Source organism: Anser cygnoides, chromosome Z (assembly GCF_040182565.1).
Source record: "Anser cygnoides isolate HZ-2024a breed goose chromosome Z, Taihu_goose_T2T_genome, whole genome shotgun sequence".
NCBI lineage: Eukaryota > Metazoa > Chordata > Aves > Anseriformes > Anatidae > Anser > Anser cygnoides.
The window spans coordinates 31,914,422-31,932,943 of record NC_089912.1 but is presented as its reverse complement, the minus strand read 5'-3'; the positions used below and the strand labels follow the sequence as shown (position 1 = coordinate 31,932,943).

Below are 18,522 nucleotides of genomic sequence, written 5' to 3'. Positions count from 1 at the left end.
TAGTGGGAGATTAATTCCATCCAACTCTAGCTATCCAGAAATGAGGTATCTAGTTCAAAGCTTTCTCTGTCATCAGTGGAGGAGGATGGGATGCAGTAACAAGTACGATGCTCAGACTGATTATGATTAAGGCAGAATTACAGAAATGATGGGATCAATTTTATTCTCTTCAAGGAGAAAACAGTAGGTGACAGAAATGAGGAAAAACATCACAATTACCCAGCAGATCTCTAGAGGATGTGCAGAAGGTCATATGTTAGCTTTTTGTGCCACATGCCTTAAGGCACTGTAATTATAATATTGTTCATATATTGTGTTTGAGCTCATGGATCATCTGTATGAATAACTAATAAAGCAAACATTGTTAGCTGTTAAATACAGGTGGGTTCTGAAGTGCTGCAAATTCTGTATTTGCTTTCTGGCAGAGGATCCGGTAGCACATTATTAAGAGCACCTTAAATTATCCCACATTTACTGCACGGGAAAGAATATAAATATGCAGTCACACTCGAGGCTGACGCATGTGTTGAGCCAGAATAGGCAGAGTTCAGCTGTCATTCTCACCTGATACCAAGGTTGCAGCAGTTTTGAAACAAAAGCGGTGGAGAAGGTAAATATAAATCATCAGGACACCACCCCCTTGGCTTCAGGGGTGAAAATTCAGCAGTGAATTTCTAGGGCCACCAATGCAAAGGTGAAGAGAAAGCATAATGAACAGCCAGAAGTGATCCAATGGGTATCACAGCAGGTTGGTGCAGTGTCAAAAGTCTGCAGCAGCAAGACAAGTGTCAGTGCCTGCCCAACACATTTACATCGTCACTGAGCTGCAGTGTGACAGGGAAGAGCAAAGGGTGAAATTCCCTGAGCAGGCCTAGGGGACGCCAGCAGCAATGACAGCGAGCATCTGCTGGAACTAAAATGCTACTAGCTCAGCCAACTGGACCCCCGGGTTTGCAGCTGGCTAGAAGCCTTGAAAGGTCAAAGTTTGAAGGAGGGTAGCAATGGAAAGACAGGACACATATTTTGCAAAGACACCTCATTTTCCTCGGCTGCCTGTATGGCAAGAAGAAGTTTTTCAAGTATCCAAATTTGTGGTTTTCAAAGTAGTTTCTCTTAAAAGCAGAATTGTTAATTTGGGGAGGGCACTGCATCTTTTCAGGAAAGGACCTTGGGGTCCTGATGGACTTCAAGTTGAACATGAGCCAGCAATGTGCCCTTGCCACAGAGAAGGCTAATGGCACCCAGGGATGCATTAGGCAGAGTATTGCCTGCAGGTCAAGGGACATGATCCTTCCTCCCTCCTCAGCACCAGTGAGACCACACCTGGAGTGCTGTGTCCAGTTCAAGAGAGACATGGAGCTGCTGAGGGAGTCCAGTGAAGGGCCAGGATGATGGAGGGACTGCAGCATCTCACCTGGGAGGAGCCCTGAGAGAGCTGGGACTGCTCAGCCTGGAGAAGAGGATGCTCAGAGGGACCTTATAAACGTATACAAATACCTGAAGAGAGGGTGCAAAGAGGACAGAGCCAGGCTCTTTTCAGTGGTGCTCAGTGCCAGGACAAAAGGCAGTGGGCACACACTGGAGCACGGAGCACAGGAGGTTCCCTCTGAACACAGGCAGCACTTCCGTGCTGTGCGGGTGCTGAGCATGGTCACAGGATGCCCAGAGAGGCTGTGGAGTCTCCTCCTTGGAGATCTTCAAAATACACCTGGACATGGTCCTGCTCTGGGTGTCTCTGCTTGTGCAAGAGGCTTGGATGAGACAATCTCCAGAGATGCCTTCCAACCTAAATTATACAGTGATCCTGTGAATAATAATAATAATAATAACAAAAGCCAATGTGATGCACATCTTTTGATTTTACTGCCTTGGTAGCATGTACTCACAAAATATTGTGTTGTCACACAAAGGGCTATCAAAGATTACCCAGCTGTATTTCTTTCCATAGTTTGTTTAATTCTTCACGCTTTAATCCAAAAATTTCAATGAGAGTGAAGAAATACTTATTAGTATGGACGAAATTTTTGAAATAGGAGGCAAAGAAGAGGATACAGATTAGAAAGTAGTGCTGCTCCTCTGCATCCTCTTCGGTGAAGATTATCCTTTGTCACCCATTTGATCAGATAGAAGCTGTGAGGAGTAACATGGAAATCTAGGATTAGCAAAAATGTCACACTTGAAGACACCATGTCAAAAAATGGTAATACAGGACGTCACCACTCCAAGGAGACCTCTTTGCAGGCAGCAACCTCTGAATGACAAGAAATTGAGAACCGACTTGCCTTGATGTATCTGTGTGTTTGTGTGCGTGCATATCCATTTTTATTAATCAGGGTGATACACCTGCAAATCCCTGAAGCTGGATGACCTTGCATTCTGTTTTAATATATTGTCTGAATTTCAATTTTTGCCTGTTTTAACATGTATTGCCTTGAGAGTTCTGTTTCTTGAAAATAAGCACTTGGTTAACTTGTGCACATCCATTCCAAGACTGTGTAAATGGGAAAACTTTGCCTGAGAAGTTTTCCCACGAATTACCTAATCACAAGTGCAACCTACACCTTCACCACTGGACTGATAACCCATGGGCAAGGGTAGCAACAATATTTCAAGCAACAGAACTGGTCCGCAAGTCCATCTTGCTTTAGTCTGGATATCAATATGCACGTATACTTTTCAGAACTTGTTTCTCTCATCCAGGAGCAGGCTAAGGGCGAATGCAAGTCTGAGGTGCAAATCACAAGCTTTTCTTTCCACACAAGTTCACCCTGTGACTTGGCAGGTTCCTCCTGCCAATACAAAAAGGCTCTAGGGAGCCCTGTATAAAGTGGTGGGGCAGCTGGCAAGGGGCTGGTGCCCTGGAACTGGTCATTGTTCTTTAGAAGAAGGGTGGGCTTCCTTGGAAAGCTGTACGAAATGCTGGCCAGAGCGTGAGTATCCCATACAACCATTTGGAATGGCAGTGAGATGGAAAAGTTATTGCAGATTGTCACCATTAACTTACTGCCTGATTTGGAGATGGCTGGTGTACAACTGTGACCACAGGTAAATTTGTCAGGATACAAGGTCTGTTATGAACCTCAGCCAGGACATGCTTGAGATTTATTTGCAAGCACTAGAGAGACCTTTGGAGAAAACAGAGAAGAAGCACAGCAGTTTCACAGATAGCTAGGGGTTGTTCTGCACACCAGCTGTGGAAGGGTGAGAGCATTGACTTGTTTCTGTTTTGAAGGCAGTGTGTCTGCAGGGCTACATAATTGTTAAGACTGGTGACATCTTCCATCCTCTCCAGCTCTTGCCCCACCAGATGATGCCCAGGCACTCAGAGACTGCAAAAAGACAGTCTCTCTAAAAGCCTTCCGGGGTATACAGGGCAGTAGAGGTGCTTGTCACCCCCTACTCCATTTCAGCGGAGAAGTGATGGTCAGTGCTAGTACTTGCGGAGGAGAACTAGGAGCTCAGGACATGAAAATACTGATGAGATGTCTCTAAAGCACAGGTCTTCCTCTAACACACTAGCATTAAGCGTTGCAAAACAAAGCAAAACAAATTAATAAATCATTAAGTAAAGTATTTCCAGTGTCTCTTCTGAACTTTATTCCTTTTAAGTATGACTTAAGGGCCTGTTACTCTGCTTTGTTCTGCAGTTCACGATTAAAATAGAAGGGCTGTGAAGCTGCAGGGAAGATACTGATGGACGGCTCTGCAAATTGTTCCAGCTGAACCATAAAACTGTCAAAAAAATGATACATGTTAGTTGTGACGGCCCTATGCCTCCCAGAAATAAAGTGGATCCCTAATGGAAGACTTTGGTAAGGAATTAAATATTAATTAGGGCTTATACAAAATGGATATAAAAAAGATCAGAGGTAAACTATTAGGTTTGCTGTGGCAAAAGCTGGATGAAAGCCAGGACATTTATTTCTTCACTTTGGTTTCTTGGCTGATTGCAAGCAATACATATGTACAGCTGAGAAGGTCATACACTGGAAGAAAGCTTCTTTACTCCTTGTTTTGAGAGGGGTAGTGGCACCATGCCCTTACTTCAGAAGCACAGTGCTGGGGGAGTACGTAGAGATCCTGAAGGGTTGTTTCATGAGCTCATGTGATAGCCACACAATGTCTAGTATGGAAATTAAGGCTATACTCAGTGTCAAAGTGGCAGATGGCTTTGTAACGGAGGTGTGGTTTTAATCGAGTACAGTTGGGTTGGCTTGCTCTGAGAAAATGAGCCAATGATAGCTTTTCAAAGGACTCAGAGAGCAGCCGTTGTGATTTTTTTTTCTGGAGGACTTCATAATTTTTTATTCTTGTTGCCTTTGCCTCTCTGCAACCTAGGCAAAATGTCAGTTACAATACACGTCCCATGGAGCGAACAAGTGGGAATGTGGAAATCCTGTGTCTTTCAGTTTTTGAGGTTGGTCTCCAGTTTTAGTCAATACTCTGACTGGCATCTAACTCCAACTTGAAGTTCAAGCCATGAACCATCATTAGTATTATTGCAACCAGCATCACAGATTTCCAAAAGTTTCTGTCAGACCAACCACAGACAGTACTCGTTATAACTTGCAAAAAAAAATAAAAAAAAATCTGTTGGATTCTGTTTTACAATCACTGTGACCCACTAAGAACAGATATATGAAGAATAATAAATATTCACTCCTGGGCCAGCTGCAGAGCGGAAGCTGACACAAATCTTGTGCAACTGGGAGCAACTGGAAGCCCACCAGAGCTGAAGACACATGGTCCTCTACCTGCTTCAGACAGCCAAATTTTTGCACATCCAATAGTGTGGGGAATGGAGAAAAATACTCCTTAATGGCCCTGAGCAGCCTTCTCAGAAGCCCCACCTACAAATCCTGCCTACGTGTCCTGGTTTTGGCTGGGACAGGGTTAATTCCTTTCACAGTAACTGGTACAGTGCTGTGTTATGGGTTTGTAATGAAAGCAGTGTTGATAACACCCTGGTGTTTTAGTTGTTGCAGAGCAGTGCTTGCACAGAGCCAGGGACTTTTCAGCTTCTTATGCTGCCCTGCCAGGTGAGGAGGTTGGGGGTGCACCAAGAGCTGTAAAGGGACACAGCCAGGACAGCTGGCCCAAACTGACCAAAGGCATCACGGACCTACAGTATGATTTGGGTTGAAAGGGACCTAAAAGATCACCTGGTTCCAACCCCCCTGCCATGGGCAGGGACACCTCCCACCACACCAGGTTGCCCAGGCCCCATCCAGCCTGGCCTTGAACACCTCCAGGGATGGGGCATCCACAGCTTCTCTGGGCAGCCTGTGCCAGTGCCTCACCACCCATGTGGATGTCCCACACCATATGGTGTCATGCTCAGCTGTAAAAGGTGTGGGGAAAGAAGGAAGGGAGAGACATTCGGAGTTACTGTGTTTGTCTTTCCAAGTTACTGGTATGTGTGATGGAGCCCTGTTTTCCTGGAAATGGCAGAAACGGCCTGCTGATGGGAAGCAGTGAGTGGATTCCTTGTTTTACTTTGCTTGCATGCACAGCTTTTGCTCAGCCTGTTAAACTGTCCTTACCTCAGCCCACAAGTTCTTGCAGGTTTACCTTCCCAATTCTCTCCCCCATCCTCTTGGGGTGGATTGAGAGACCGGCTGTGCGGTGCTAGCTGCCTGCGGTGTTAAACTGCAACACCAGGGGCCAGGAGCACCACTGCAGGGCCAGGAGACTGAGTCCTTCAATCAGTGATCTTGTAGAAGTGCTGGTCTCAGCCACATCTATAGCAACATCTAGACACGGACCTTGCTGATCTGGGCCCTGATCTATGGACTGATTTCCCACCTTGACCTCAGACCTGCCCTGTCACTGTGAATTTGCCTGATGATAGGGACTCTGGGCTGACCACATCTACTACTTCAGGGTCTGCCCTGCTCCTCGATTCTGGGGCGGTGGACAGGACTGCTCAGGCCCGTGCCAGCCCTGTTTGTCCCGTGAGCTCCCCCTTCCTCAGGGAGCAGCTGGCCCTTTCTGCATACTGACACATTTTACCCTAAATGGTATTCAGAGAGCTAAGCTGAAAAAAAATGAGGCACTATTCACCTGACCACCAAAAAATACTTACCATAGCTGAAACAAGCTCAGGCTAAGACTGTCACGTTAACGTAGAACCTTTGGTGTTATACAGGATTATACGCACCAGGTTACACCTGAAGACAAAAGTAAATGTACAGTGCTAAACTGCAGCAAGGCAATACCCCCTTGGGTCTTGTTGAACCAAGGTGGGTTAGGGGGCAACATCTGGATGATAAGGTTCATTTTCCTGGACAAAAGACAAAGCGTTTATTGAGCAACCCTGGGTTACACACAGGTCAGTGAAAGCCTAGGTAGAATGCAGGGACATATCAAATCCTGCACTTCAATGTATCCAGCTCTGGGATTCTAGAGCTACGCGCATGGATGCCTCTAGAATTGCAAGCAACCACATAAAACTTGTTAAATTTGTTGAATCATGCAGAGCAAGATTCCCAATCACATCTTAGGTGAACTAAGTAATGAGAAGGAAAGCACTCGTGCAGAGCTAGGAAGTATTTTCTTCAGAGTCTGGCAGTTTGCATCTTCTCAAGACTGTGCTGTGTAACTATATACCAACTATTGAATTCCTCACATTGCAATGGATCTGTAGCTTACTTATAAAGTTCAGAAAGTCAACTGCAAAAGTCATAAAACACTTCCCAAACTTGTCAGAATTGTATTATTAGACCAAAAGTGGAAGTAGGGGAAAAAAATAATGATGGTTTGGCACCAGGAAAGAAGTAGACACTGAAAAATAGGAAACCTCGGGGAGGTAATGGCACATCCCAGCTTACCCAGAGGGGTAAAAGAGCATGTTCTCTCCTCTGTGACTGATCAATCCGTGCAAATCCTTGAGTCAGCTAAGTCTATCTGCCCAAAGACCAGCTGCCACCGTGTAGGAATGAGAAGTGATCTAAAAAGCGAGGGCTGTCTTAAGGTGAATGCCTCACCCTTACTAGTGCTTTGTTGTTATGGAAAATATCCACAGATATCTGACCATCATTTTCTCTGGGGGCCAAGAGCAGAACTAATGCTCTGGATGTTTTTTTAGGCTTTAGGTTTCATATTTTGTAGCAAAACATTCTTGTTCCTGCCTTGTGCCATGATTAGATGGCTGTGTCAGAAAGCAATATGGGCTTTTCTAGGCCTTTTCTTTTAGGCCAAGTTTAGAATTTTAACAAGTACTGAAGGTACAGGAGACATCTGAACTGAAAAGCCTCACAAACAAATTTTCTGTGCACTGACAGCTTTCCCCTGTGGTGCCCAGATGCCTGCTGACAGAGAAAGCTAATGCAGCAGGAAGAGTCAACTGCTCCCTGTGAAGGAGTCTGATGTGCCTCTGTTCCCAAAACATCTGCAGGGATGCTGCAGGGAGAGCAGCTGGGACCAAATGGTTTTCACAGTAAGGAGTGACTCAGCTCTGGAGTAACAGGCTCTCACATCTCTCATCTGCCCTGTTTGAGACACTGGATGGATGAATTTCTGCTCGCCAGGCAGCTGGCACTCAGGGAATGGGCGGCTTCCACTTACTGGCTGTTCTCCTGCTACTTCCTTCCATTTTCCCACTATTTCCTATACTTGCATGCCTCCTCAGGAATTGCCTCAGGACAGGAAGTTCCTAGTCTGCGCATGGAGACAGGAGGAGGCTACTGCAAAGCATCCCCACCACCCTTTTGCTGGGAGTGTCAGAAACAGGAAATCTCCCAGGTAAAACTCCCCACAGAAAACCTCCTGCTGGGGCCCTCCCACTCTCCTGGCCCTTGGATGAGCAAAAAGCCAAAGGCAATAGAGGAGCTTCTCTTCGACTAAGGTCTCTATCAGGGCTCTGCCTGATCATCTCCAGAATCATGCCCACTGCAAGCTGGGCATAGGTGTTCAGCCCTGAATCAAACTTATTCCTGGGGAAATGTTTGCTGGAGGTTACCTCTTGTAACCCTGGCATTTGCTCTGCCCCTGGCAGAAGATACCTGTGAGTGTTGTAGACAAGGCCACTGGGAGTGACCAGTGTAGCCTGACATTTGGCCTGCAAATGCCTCCATGGACTTGTTGGCTACCCAGGTTTTGAGAAAGCAAACCAATCGGCCCCAGTTGTTCTCTCTGCAGGATCTCTGCAGATGTTTTGAGAACAGAGGCATAGCAGGTTCCATCACAGGGAACAGGTGAATCTTTTTGCTGCAGTTTCTCCCTGCAAAGAATAAGTACAATCAGTTACAAGGGCATTTGTGGTGAACAGGAAAGATTTTCTGCTGGGAATTGCAGCTCTTCAGAAAATGAACCTTGGAAAATCTTGTTGATTGCTTTCTCAGGCACAGGAAAAGAAACACAGGGCTAATGCTGAGAAACCCCCAATTCTCTGACTGTCTCTCCTTTGGCAAGAATTTTGTCTTAACTTCTGTGCCCCATTTTTTGGTCTGATGTGGGTTGAGCAGGGAGCGTCCCTTGGGGAAGTTGTCCAGAACAAGGGAGACAGACTCCCAGTGAAGTCTTTCCCTTCCCTGAGCTCTGACAGATACCTTCTTCAAATGTCAACACAGCCCTCCAGACTGTTTTCCCTTGCAAGTTCTCTGATAATATCCTCAGCTATCCATTCCATGATAGCCTCATGCTGCTGTCTGCATCCATGGGTCTGTGGTGTTTCAGTACATTTTACACCATGCCCATTATTGTGTCTGAAGAGGGCCAAGATTTCCTGGACAAATGGACATAATTTAGGTTTGACACCTTGTCTTCCAGAGTAGACTTTGACTTTTCAGCCAAACTGAAATGAAACAGCTCTGCTTTGGAAGTCTCTGAGGAAAAGTCAGGATGGCCTCCAGGGCTCAAACCTTCCTCATGCCAACAAGGTCAGTCTGTAGAAGGAAACCATGGGGCCCACAGGGATTCTCCCTTGTAAATTTTCAATAAAATTTGCCGGCAGGTCTCTGGTTGAGAGCTAAGCTGACAAGCTTTTGGCTCCTCTGCAAGGGGTAGCTTCCATGCCCACTGCAGCTTCAGCAGCTAAGCGCTGGTGGTGCTGGTATGCGTGCCTGCACTGCAATGTGTTCTCCATGCTTAGAGGCACCAAGGTGCAGGGTCACTATTAAATCACCCACAAACCCCAGCATGACATTTGGTAGTCAGCTGTTCATCTCCTCCAGCCTGTCCCACTGGAAGGGAAGCCAGGACATTCAGCCCCTTCCAGGTGGCAAACTGCTTGCAGTCCTCACTCAAGCCCAGGCAGCAGCACTCATCCCAAGGACAGCTGCTGCTCCAGCTCTGGGTGCAGCTGGCAACACAGTGCTGGCTTCCATTGGCCCCCAGCTTGTCCATTCCCCCTACCACTGCTTGTTTAACACCTTCCTTGGGTCTCCTCAGAAGGCAGAGAGTTTGGAAGAGACAAGTATTTCCCTGCAGATCCCTCAGGGATGTAGTGCTGTTGCCAGAAGTGTTGGCTGCCCTTGTGCACTTTGCAAGCTCACAGTGAGTCCCAAGACGACTGAAGGTCCCAGGAAACAACTGAAGCTGCAAACATAGGAATCCCAAATCCAACACCCTTGTTGCAATCTGACAAAATCCAGCACCTCTATTGGTGATCTGACTGGAATGCCCCATCCATCCAATTCAACAGAAGTATCAAACACAGCATGGGAAGATCCCTCAGTATTTTGGGACATGAAAAGGAGGCTCAGCTTCCCTCATTTTTCTTCCAGCTCACAAAATCTGATGAAATTCCAGAACAATTTGTGACAGAGATCCTTAGGGAAGAGAGACCCACCTCCATGGCAGACCCTGTCCTGAGGTACGTCACGAGAAATAAGCATTTATAACTTTAATCTAGGCTGCCTATTTAGTGCTTTAAAAACTCCTCGCCGCACCGAGATCGTTGAATACGCTTAGGCTGAAAATAAAAATGGATATGGTTTCAATTATGCTAGTTTGTTCGTTTTTCTGAAGTCTAACACACACAAGGATGTGGTGATAGCGTAAGGGTACGTTTCCCTCCTGTGGCACACAGGCTTAAGCGCAGCAGCAACAACCGCGGGACGCGCAACAACTTGAGGGAAGCGCCTGACAGCCGGCAGAACAACAACAACAAAAAAAGACGAGTTACGAGGCCTCAAACCCAGCCGTTTCGACCCAAAAGACCACGGCCCCGCCCGCCGAAGCGGTGACACCACAGCCGGCGCCCCACACGGCCGCCAGGGGCGGGCGCCCGGCGTCGCGTCCGTGCTGCGTTTGTAAAGGGCGCCGGTGCCGGTGTGGGTGCTGGTGGCGGTGGTGTGCCCTCAGCTCGGCTCGGCTCGGCTCGGCTCGGTTTGGCTCGTCCCGGCCCCCAGTGCCGCCATGCGGCTTCTGCCCTGGCTCATCGTGCATCTCGGCGCGGGCTCCGCCGCCTACGTGGTGTCGGTGGATGTCCGGCGAGCCGGGCGGCCCCTGGAGCACTTTTGGCGGAGCACGGGTTTTTGGTAAGCCTGCCCTGGTCCTCTCAGGGCATGGGGCTGTGCACGATGGCGGGCGACCAAGCAGCGAGGGTGGGAGCCGCTGGCTGGCAGCCCGCCTGAAGGAGAGGGTCCCCGGGATGTGATGGAGGGTTCCGGGCTTCTCCGGGCCTGCTGCTGTGGGGTGAAGGGCTCAGCACCATGCTGGTGGTTGTGGTTTATCCAGAGTGTGGTACACGAGTGGAGCTGGACGTGGGGCCAGTTGAAGTAAGCGGGACGTCACCAAATGGGGCTGGTCCACAGCCCCCCTATCCTGCTCCTTTGTTTCAGGGCCCCTCCAACACGCCAAGTTCTTTCTCCTGCCCCAGAACGGCACACACAGTGATGCCCTGAGCTTATGCCCCTTCCTTTTCAGTGTTTACACTGTCACAGCCCCTAAATAGGCCCATACAAAGCTTTATTGCCTGACAGCTGTAGGAGTTTGTTCTCCCTGCAAGGCATTTTCAGCGTGGACCATCATCCCGATGTGGTCAGCAAGGCCAGTTCATCAAGGTCAGGGGAATGGGCATGAGTTGTGGACAAATCCCAGCTCCACCACTTCTCCCAGTAGTGCTTTACCTCTCAGAGAAAGGCCTGTCTTGCTGAACCAAGTGAGCCTGAGCAGCTCTCAAGAAACGTGAAGGTTTCTAGCAGGCTGAAAAACAAGAGACAGCATATTCCTCAGCTGTGTTGTTATCTTGGTTTAAGCTAACTATGACCCCCTTCACTCAGCCATACAGTGGATTAAATAATAGTTGAAGGATAAAAAGTCACAACAGGGATGGAATCAGCGGCATGTGCTTAGGACAGAAAGGAATTTGTGCACTTTTTAATATAGCATATAAAGGAACTCTGAGAAAACTTGAAAAAATTTCCATTGTTTTTTTTCACATTAGTGGAGAAACAGAGCAGGCCCTAAAAGCACCTAGAGTGTATTAATTATAATACATTCTGGTGAAGAGAAACGTTTGGGCTTTCTGGATTTTCTTTTGCTGTTTCACTTTTGGTTTTAATTTCTCCTTGCAAGGTTAGGAAACGTTCACGAAAGCCTGTCTTAAATAGTATATTTTTCTCATTTAAACTTCAGTCCAAGAAACACCGATGCTTTTAATTGTATTAAAGAAATTTTGTCAGACTACGAGAGGGAGAAGATGTCACAGAGGATGCTGAGGAGCAGAAGCAGATGCCCTCTGGTCAGCAGCTATTCAATTATAGTGTAACACATGGTCCAAACATCGTAGTTCTCAGGCTGTAGGATCCCAGCTCCCTTGAAAGGTCTCACTGTGACAGCTGGGGTCCAGTTGTTAAAGCTTCTTTCTACATCACAGTTTCAGAGAGCTGGTCACATGTGCAGCTGGGGAGCAGCAGACACTAAAACCTGGGAGACTGCAAGGCTTGAGATTCTCTTGGATGGACACTTCGAACTCAGAGAAGGAAAGGACAGATACTGGTACCAGCAGTAACAAAACCCTACTTTTTCCAGCATTCTGTTTTATCTTGTCGTCCTGGGGTTTCTCTCCATCAGGGTGTGAATTTCAGCATGCTTATTCAGCATGGACACAGCATGTGAGTGCTTTATGCCTTGATTTCTGTCTAGTTCGCCACTGAAACAGTGCATTGGTCCAAGTTTGAATCTTAGTGGAGTCATAAGGCACTGCTTCAAAATCCAGTAGTTAACATTGTCCTTATCCACTGGAACAATCAAAACCACCTAAATGGCTGGTGCGTTTTGAGTAAGAGTGAAATCAGTAACTTCTCAGTCTTGTGTGACTTGCAGCAATCCCAAGGAAATAATTTTTAAGTGCCTTGTATGCTAGGGAAGTTGCCCAGTGGGGCTCACACGTGCTGGCTGATTTGTATGAAGCACTACAAGGGTGTAGTGTATGTCAAGACTTACACTTTCAAATGAGGATGCGGGAATGGGGTGGTAGATGGGCAATGTCTTAGCTAGGAGAAAAGATGTTACAAGTCCTTTTCCAGGTCGGGTCAGGCTTTTCCCCCTTTTGGGCACAGATGGTTGTACAGTAGCAAACTCTTTCATTGGCGTCCTTGCTGGAGCTGCGATGAACATGTAGAGAGGGATGGAGGAGGAGATGGCATTGTAACTTCCTAGCATGGTTAAAGTCATCATAGAGCTCCAAAGATCTACCAGTATCTACTGCCGGTGACAGCAGCTGAGTGATTACATTTCAGAATCCCTTGCAGACCATATGTTTTGTTCCAGCAGAAGAGAGTAAAGCTTATTGCTGAAGAGCAGAAACTTGAACTTAGAAGACCTGTGTGTTAGCGTGGAAGCAGTAGTAAGTTTGGACCTCTTGTGTGACCCGCCTATCGGAGGAGGTATCACAGTATGCAAAGCATAAACTATGTTAGTGCATAACTGTATAAGTGAGTAACTATCTGTGAACAATATATTAGAGCACAAGCCATCTCTCCTTGCTATGTGAAGATGTGTACAAGCATTTTACCAGACTTTGGGAACAATTTTTTTTTTTTTTATCTGTCTTGTAATACAAACGCTTTAACACTCAGAATTTCCATATTCCCAGGAGACTTAACGAGAGTCTGAAAGGATGCCCAAACCAACTGACTTGGGCAGCGTTATAAGTTTCTGAATTGTGGAAGGTGGGGGTAAGATCACTTTCCATCTTGCAGCTATTTCTCTGTGGAGATAAAAGCAGCAGGGATTTGCCCCACTGTTTCTTAATTTTGGTGGAATAGGTAGACAGTGAAGTCTTGTTAACATGGTCATTGCTGACCAGCCCTGAGCAGGTTAAACAGTTTGCAGCATTGAATGTAGAAACAAGCCACATGTTCCAGAGCTCCTTTATGCTTAGAGGTGAACTGAGCATTGCTGAAGAATGTAGGGGCTTGGAAAGTATAATTCTGCTTCTAACCAGGTTAGCTTTTATAGCAGAGCAAGGGTTGATGTCTATGCATGGACTTCACCAGGAAGATCAAGCCCATGTTTGTTTTGCTACAGTCCTGGGCAAACCTAGTCCCCACTCCAGAGCCTAGAAGCCACTGTGCTTTCCTTATCATTGGTTACTCAGCATCAAGGTGATTTCTGTTCCGTTGTACTTTAGGCCACCACTGACTGAACTCACTGCCTGAGGAGCAATGACTGCTTGCAATACTTTGCTTTGAGCATGGCAATGAGATGCACCTGAGTAGTGTTCAAATTTGCTACACCTCAGGTGTAGACCCTTTGCCTCAGATAACTTGAATTTTGCTTTCACCTCTTGTTAAGACAGGGGTCCTCAAGCCAGGGAAGATCTTGCAGGTGGTATAGACATAGCACAGGGAGCTCTGGATACGTAGTGGAACTGCTAGCTAATGTTATAATATGTTTCCTCTTCTCTGTCCTTTTCCCGAAGCCCTCCTTTACCTCACAGCCGTGCTGATCTCTTTGACCTGAGCAAAGATCAAGAGCTGAACCTTGCATACATTTCTTCTGTTCCTCACGGCGGCATTGAACAAGTTCGAATTCACTGGTTACTGGAATTGGTTGCTGTCAGGTAAGCAAACAATTGATGTCAAAATTCAATAAAAACAGTTGTGTCTCATTAAGTGCCCAATGAGTGCTCACACTGGTAGATCTCATAGTGTAACTGCAAGATGGGTATGTTTTTGCTTTCCTGGAAGTCAGATGATGGCCAGTTGAGGGGAATCAATTTGGGGGTGTATGAGAAGAAGATAGAGAGAGCTTGTATTGAGAAAGACTTGGTTAACTTTCATCCATTACATCCTAACAACAGTTTAAGGAGCAGATCAAGGCATCTTTTCATCTGAAGAGTCCTGTGGGTGCACTTTTCAGGCTTTACCAAGACCACCTCAGGTGACATCCTGCAATCATTCCACATCTCCACTGCAGCCATTCCAAGCCCACAGTGGCTTGATTCTCAGCTGTGCCCTGACCTCCAGGGAGGCCTCAGGCCAGCAGAAGTGTGTCTCATTGACCATTACACACTTTAAGGTTATAGGGCAGCATTTTTTTACTGCATTCATCCTTTCTAAAATCCTGCTCGGCGCAGACTTGAAAATCGGACTCTAGAGGAGTCCCCAGTGCTTCTTTAAGCAAGGAAGTTTTCTGCTTTGCAGCCAGGACACTTATGCCTAGTATTATAGAGGGAACTCAGCCAGATTTCAGTCAACGGTTACTCCTGCTGTTTTCAGGACACACTAGGTTTATCACTGCCATTCCTTCAGAGTCTGGTGTTCGCACAGTAACACCTTCAGCTACTCAGTACTGAGAGGAAGAACTGGGAGAAGCCAGACTTTGAGAGTTGTTTCAGTCTACAGCCTGGCTCTGCATGTGTACCTAGAGCTCCCTCTGGCTGTAACTCTGGTTTTAATATTCAGCTCACAGTGTTAACACTCCCTTTACAGGTAGCTGTATCTTTTGGGGAAAGCTAGGAACAGAGCAGAATATGATGATAGACGTAAATTCAGTGCATTCCTTACCAAAGCGCTTCAGGTAGCAATGCTGTTCCGAACAAGACTTTTGTTGAGAAGTGTGTTATTGGCTAACAATTAGCCATTCTATGTACAGTAGGAAGGTGGCTTACATTTCTCTCCTTTAGTTTGGGAGACATGATGCAGCAAAAAAAGTCCCACAAAGATTAAAACAAGCCTGATTTATTGAGATTTCCAAATGAAAGCCGCCACTGCTATTACTACTTCTAGCGTCCTTCCCCTTGGGAATCTCTTTTTATGTCCTCAGCCTACCTATGCACTGCATCTAGTGGCAGGTAATAACAACTAAAATATTGTGGCTTTTCATACCAATTTACTACCCACTTTCTAAAGGATTCATATACAAAACAGAATTTCTAATTCAAGGGAAGACAAATATGTGGCGGCATTAAGAGGACAATATTGGAATTCCTTGTTTTTCAAGTCCCATTTAACTTATATCAATACAATGCTCAGAAAGGGAACATTAATGAAAATGTGACCCCCACCATGATAAATAAGACAGGAGAAATAGTGACAACCAAAGTGGAGAAGGCTGAGTTCCTTGACAATTTTTTGCCTCACTTTTCACTGACAGTCACTCTTCCCAAATGTCCCAGGTCCCGGAATCCCAACCCAGGGACTGGGGGAATGACATCCTTCCCATTGTAAGAGACGATCAGGTTTGAGACCACGTGATAAACCTGCACATGGACAAGTCTGTGGCACCTGATGCTTCTCAGGGCCCTGAGGGAATTGGCTGATGTAGTTGCTAAGTTGCCCCATCATATTTGAAAAGTTATGGCAGTCTGGAAAAGTTCCCAGTGGCTGGAGAGAAGGGAGTATCACACTCATTTTTTAAATGGGTAATGAGAATGCTGGAACTTACTGACCAAGTAAGATGATGGCATGTGGATCCTCCTGGATGTTATGTTGAAACATATGGAAGAAGCAGGGGTGAAAAGGGACAGCCAACATGGCTTCATTAAGGACAATTCATGCCTGACTAATCTAGTGGCCTTCTATGATGGAGTGACAGTTTGAGTGGACAAAGGATGAGCTGCGGATGTCAACTGCTATTGATGTCAACTGGACTTCTGTAAGGCCTTCAGTATGGCCTCTCACAATATTCTTACCTTTAAATTGGATAGGCATGGTTTTGAAAAATGGACGACTAGATGGATAAGGAATTGATGGATGACTGTGTCCAAAGAGTTATAGTCAATGGCTCAATGACCGAGTGGAAACCTGTAGTAAGTGGTGTCAGTCAAGGGTCCAGGCAAGGACTGATACTGTTTAATACCTTTCTTAATGGCACAGATAGTGGAATTGAGTGCACCTTCATCAAGTGTGCAGATGACATCAAGCTGAGTTGTGCAGTTGGATACACTAGAGGGAAAGGATGCCATCCAGATGGATCTTTACAGGCCTGAGAAGTGGGTCTGTGTGGGAACCTCATGAGGTTCAGCAAGGCCTAGTACAAGGTGCTGCAGCTGTGCTGGGGCAATCACCAGTAACCAGACCGGGTGATGAACGGATTGAGAGCAGCCCTGAGGAGGACTTGGGGGCACTGGTGTACAGTGAGCTCGACATGAACCATCAGTGTGCACTTGCAGCCCAGAAGTCCAACTGTATGCTGGGCTGCATCAAAAGAAGCATGGCCGGCAGTTCAAGGGAGGTGATTGTCCCTCTCTGTTCTGCTCTTGTGAGACCCCACCTGGAGCACTGCAGCTGGACTCTGGGGCCCCCAGCACAAGAAGGATGTAGCTCTGTTAGAGTGTGTCCAGAGGAACTCCACAAGGCTGACCTGAGGACTGGAGCACCTCTCCTGTGAAGAAAGGCTGAGAGAGCTGGGGTCGTTCAGCCTGGAGAAGAGAAGGCTCCAGGGAGACCTTACAGCAGCTTTCCAGTACCTAACAAGGGCTAACAGAAGGGACTCCTTGTTGGGGATTGTAGTGACAGAACAAGAAGTAATGGTTTTAAACTGAAAGATGGGAGGTTTAGATTAGATACAAAGAAGAGATTCTTCACTCTGAAGGTGGTGAGGCACTGGCACAGGTAGCCCAGAGAAGATGTGGATGCCCCATCCCTGGAGGTGTTCAAGGCCAGGCTGGATGGGGCTTTGGGCAGCCTGATCTAGTGGGAGGTCTTCCTGCCCATGGCAGGGGGGTGAGAATTAGATGATCTTTGTGGCTGCTTTCCAACCCGAACTATTCTGTGATAAGGAAAACATTTTTTACAATGAGAGTGGTGAGACACTGAAACAGGTTGCCCAGAGAACTGTAGTTCACTTGCATTGGAAGTGTTCAAAGTCAGGTTGGAGTACGTGGCTCTGAGCGGCTTGGTGTAGTGAAAGATGTCCCGGACTGTGGCTGTGTTGTGTTAAATGTTCTTTTAAGGTTCCTTCCAACCCAAACTGCTGTATTTTTCTATGATTCCATGTCCCCAGGGGAGTGGGGGGGGAGACGGCGGGGGAAGGTGCCTAGAACAGGATTGATTGGTCTAGGAGGAAATACAGACTGTGGGGAAAAACAAAACAAAATTAAAAAAAGAAAAACACCAAAAAAAACCACAAAAAACATTCAAAGCAGTAATAGCTCTTAAATTTCAGCCTCAGGCTGTTGCTAAGCTGGCCATATTTATCATGACAATCCATGTCACTATTACATCTCCTGTACCTGGCACAGGTCATAAGTTTGGTGAAACAACAACATGAAGGAAAGCTCAGACTTTGAAAAAAGGGATGTGAGCAGAGCAGTAGTGGGTTTCAGAGTGTGCATTAGGAACAGGAGAGGTTTTCTTCCTAGGTATTAGGTTGTACATAGATTTGGTTGGGAGGAATTCTGTGTTGATGCTTAATTCTGTGCATGCGCAATTCTTTTTCTGAATCATTGACTTCCAGAAGTATGTAGAGAGGTTTTGAGTAAGAAGCCTGTAACAGCAAAGCTGTATTACGTTGTGAGGTTGGTGAATAGAGAGGACTTCCTGTAAGATGATGGTAGGGACTTGACCGAAGTACCTTTCTTATAGAAGACAGTGGGCTGGGAGGTACCACCACTGTGGAAGGCTACCAGTAACGTGTGTGGCTTTTCTTCCCAGTGGTACTGTAAAAAGGTGCCTTAAATGTTCCTCCCAAAAAGTAGATGTGTCCACTTAGAAGACTTCTATTTTTTCCTTTTTCACTTCTGTAATGATCTTCCTCATTATGCCTTCTAATAATAAATGACTCAATACTGAATGCATCCCTGTATTTTAACCCTTTTCTAGGACACCAGGCCTGCCTCTTATCTTACACTTTATTGCACGTTATCCTGTTATTTTACCACCCATGAAAGGATACCATGAGGCAAGCTGTTTTCAAAGAACTGCTAGTTTTATTTTCCAACCAAAAGCACACATTTGTCTCCAGGTCATGCCACACAGGATTCAGGGTAATGGGGAACCCAAGATTTCTTTCATGGACTGGACAATTATTTTGCAACCAAAAGCACACATTTGTCTCCAGATCATGCCACACAGGATTCAGGGTAATGGGGAACCCAAGATTTCTTTCATGGACTGGACAATTCCAAGG

General features: G+C 46.4%; 1 protein-coding gene across 7 annotated transcripts in view; it reads left to right on the top strand.

Annotated features, from left to right (window-relative positions):
* The first annotated feature begins 10,107 nt into the window (after nucleotides 1-10,107).
* The window catches only part of IDUA (alpha-L-iduronidase), a 53,358-nt gene continuing 44,943 nt past the window's right edge, over nucleotides 10,108-18,522 (top strand). Inside the window, exons 1-3 of one of the 7 annotated variants that reach the window (XM_013188296.2) lie at nucleotides 10,324-10,481; nucleotides 11,822-11,943; nucleotides 13,871-14,011. In XM_013188296.2, coding sequence (XP_013043750.1) covers nucleotides 11,840-11,943; nucleotides 13,871-14,011 — 245 coding nt within the window. In that variant the 5' untranslated portion in view covers nucleotides 10,324-10,481; nucleotides 11,822-11,839. The other 6 variants (XM_066987895.1, XM_048051015.2, XM_013188295.3 and 3 more) reach the window with 6 other exon arrangements.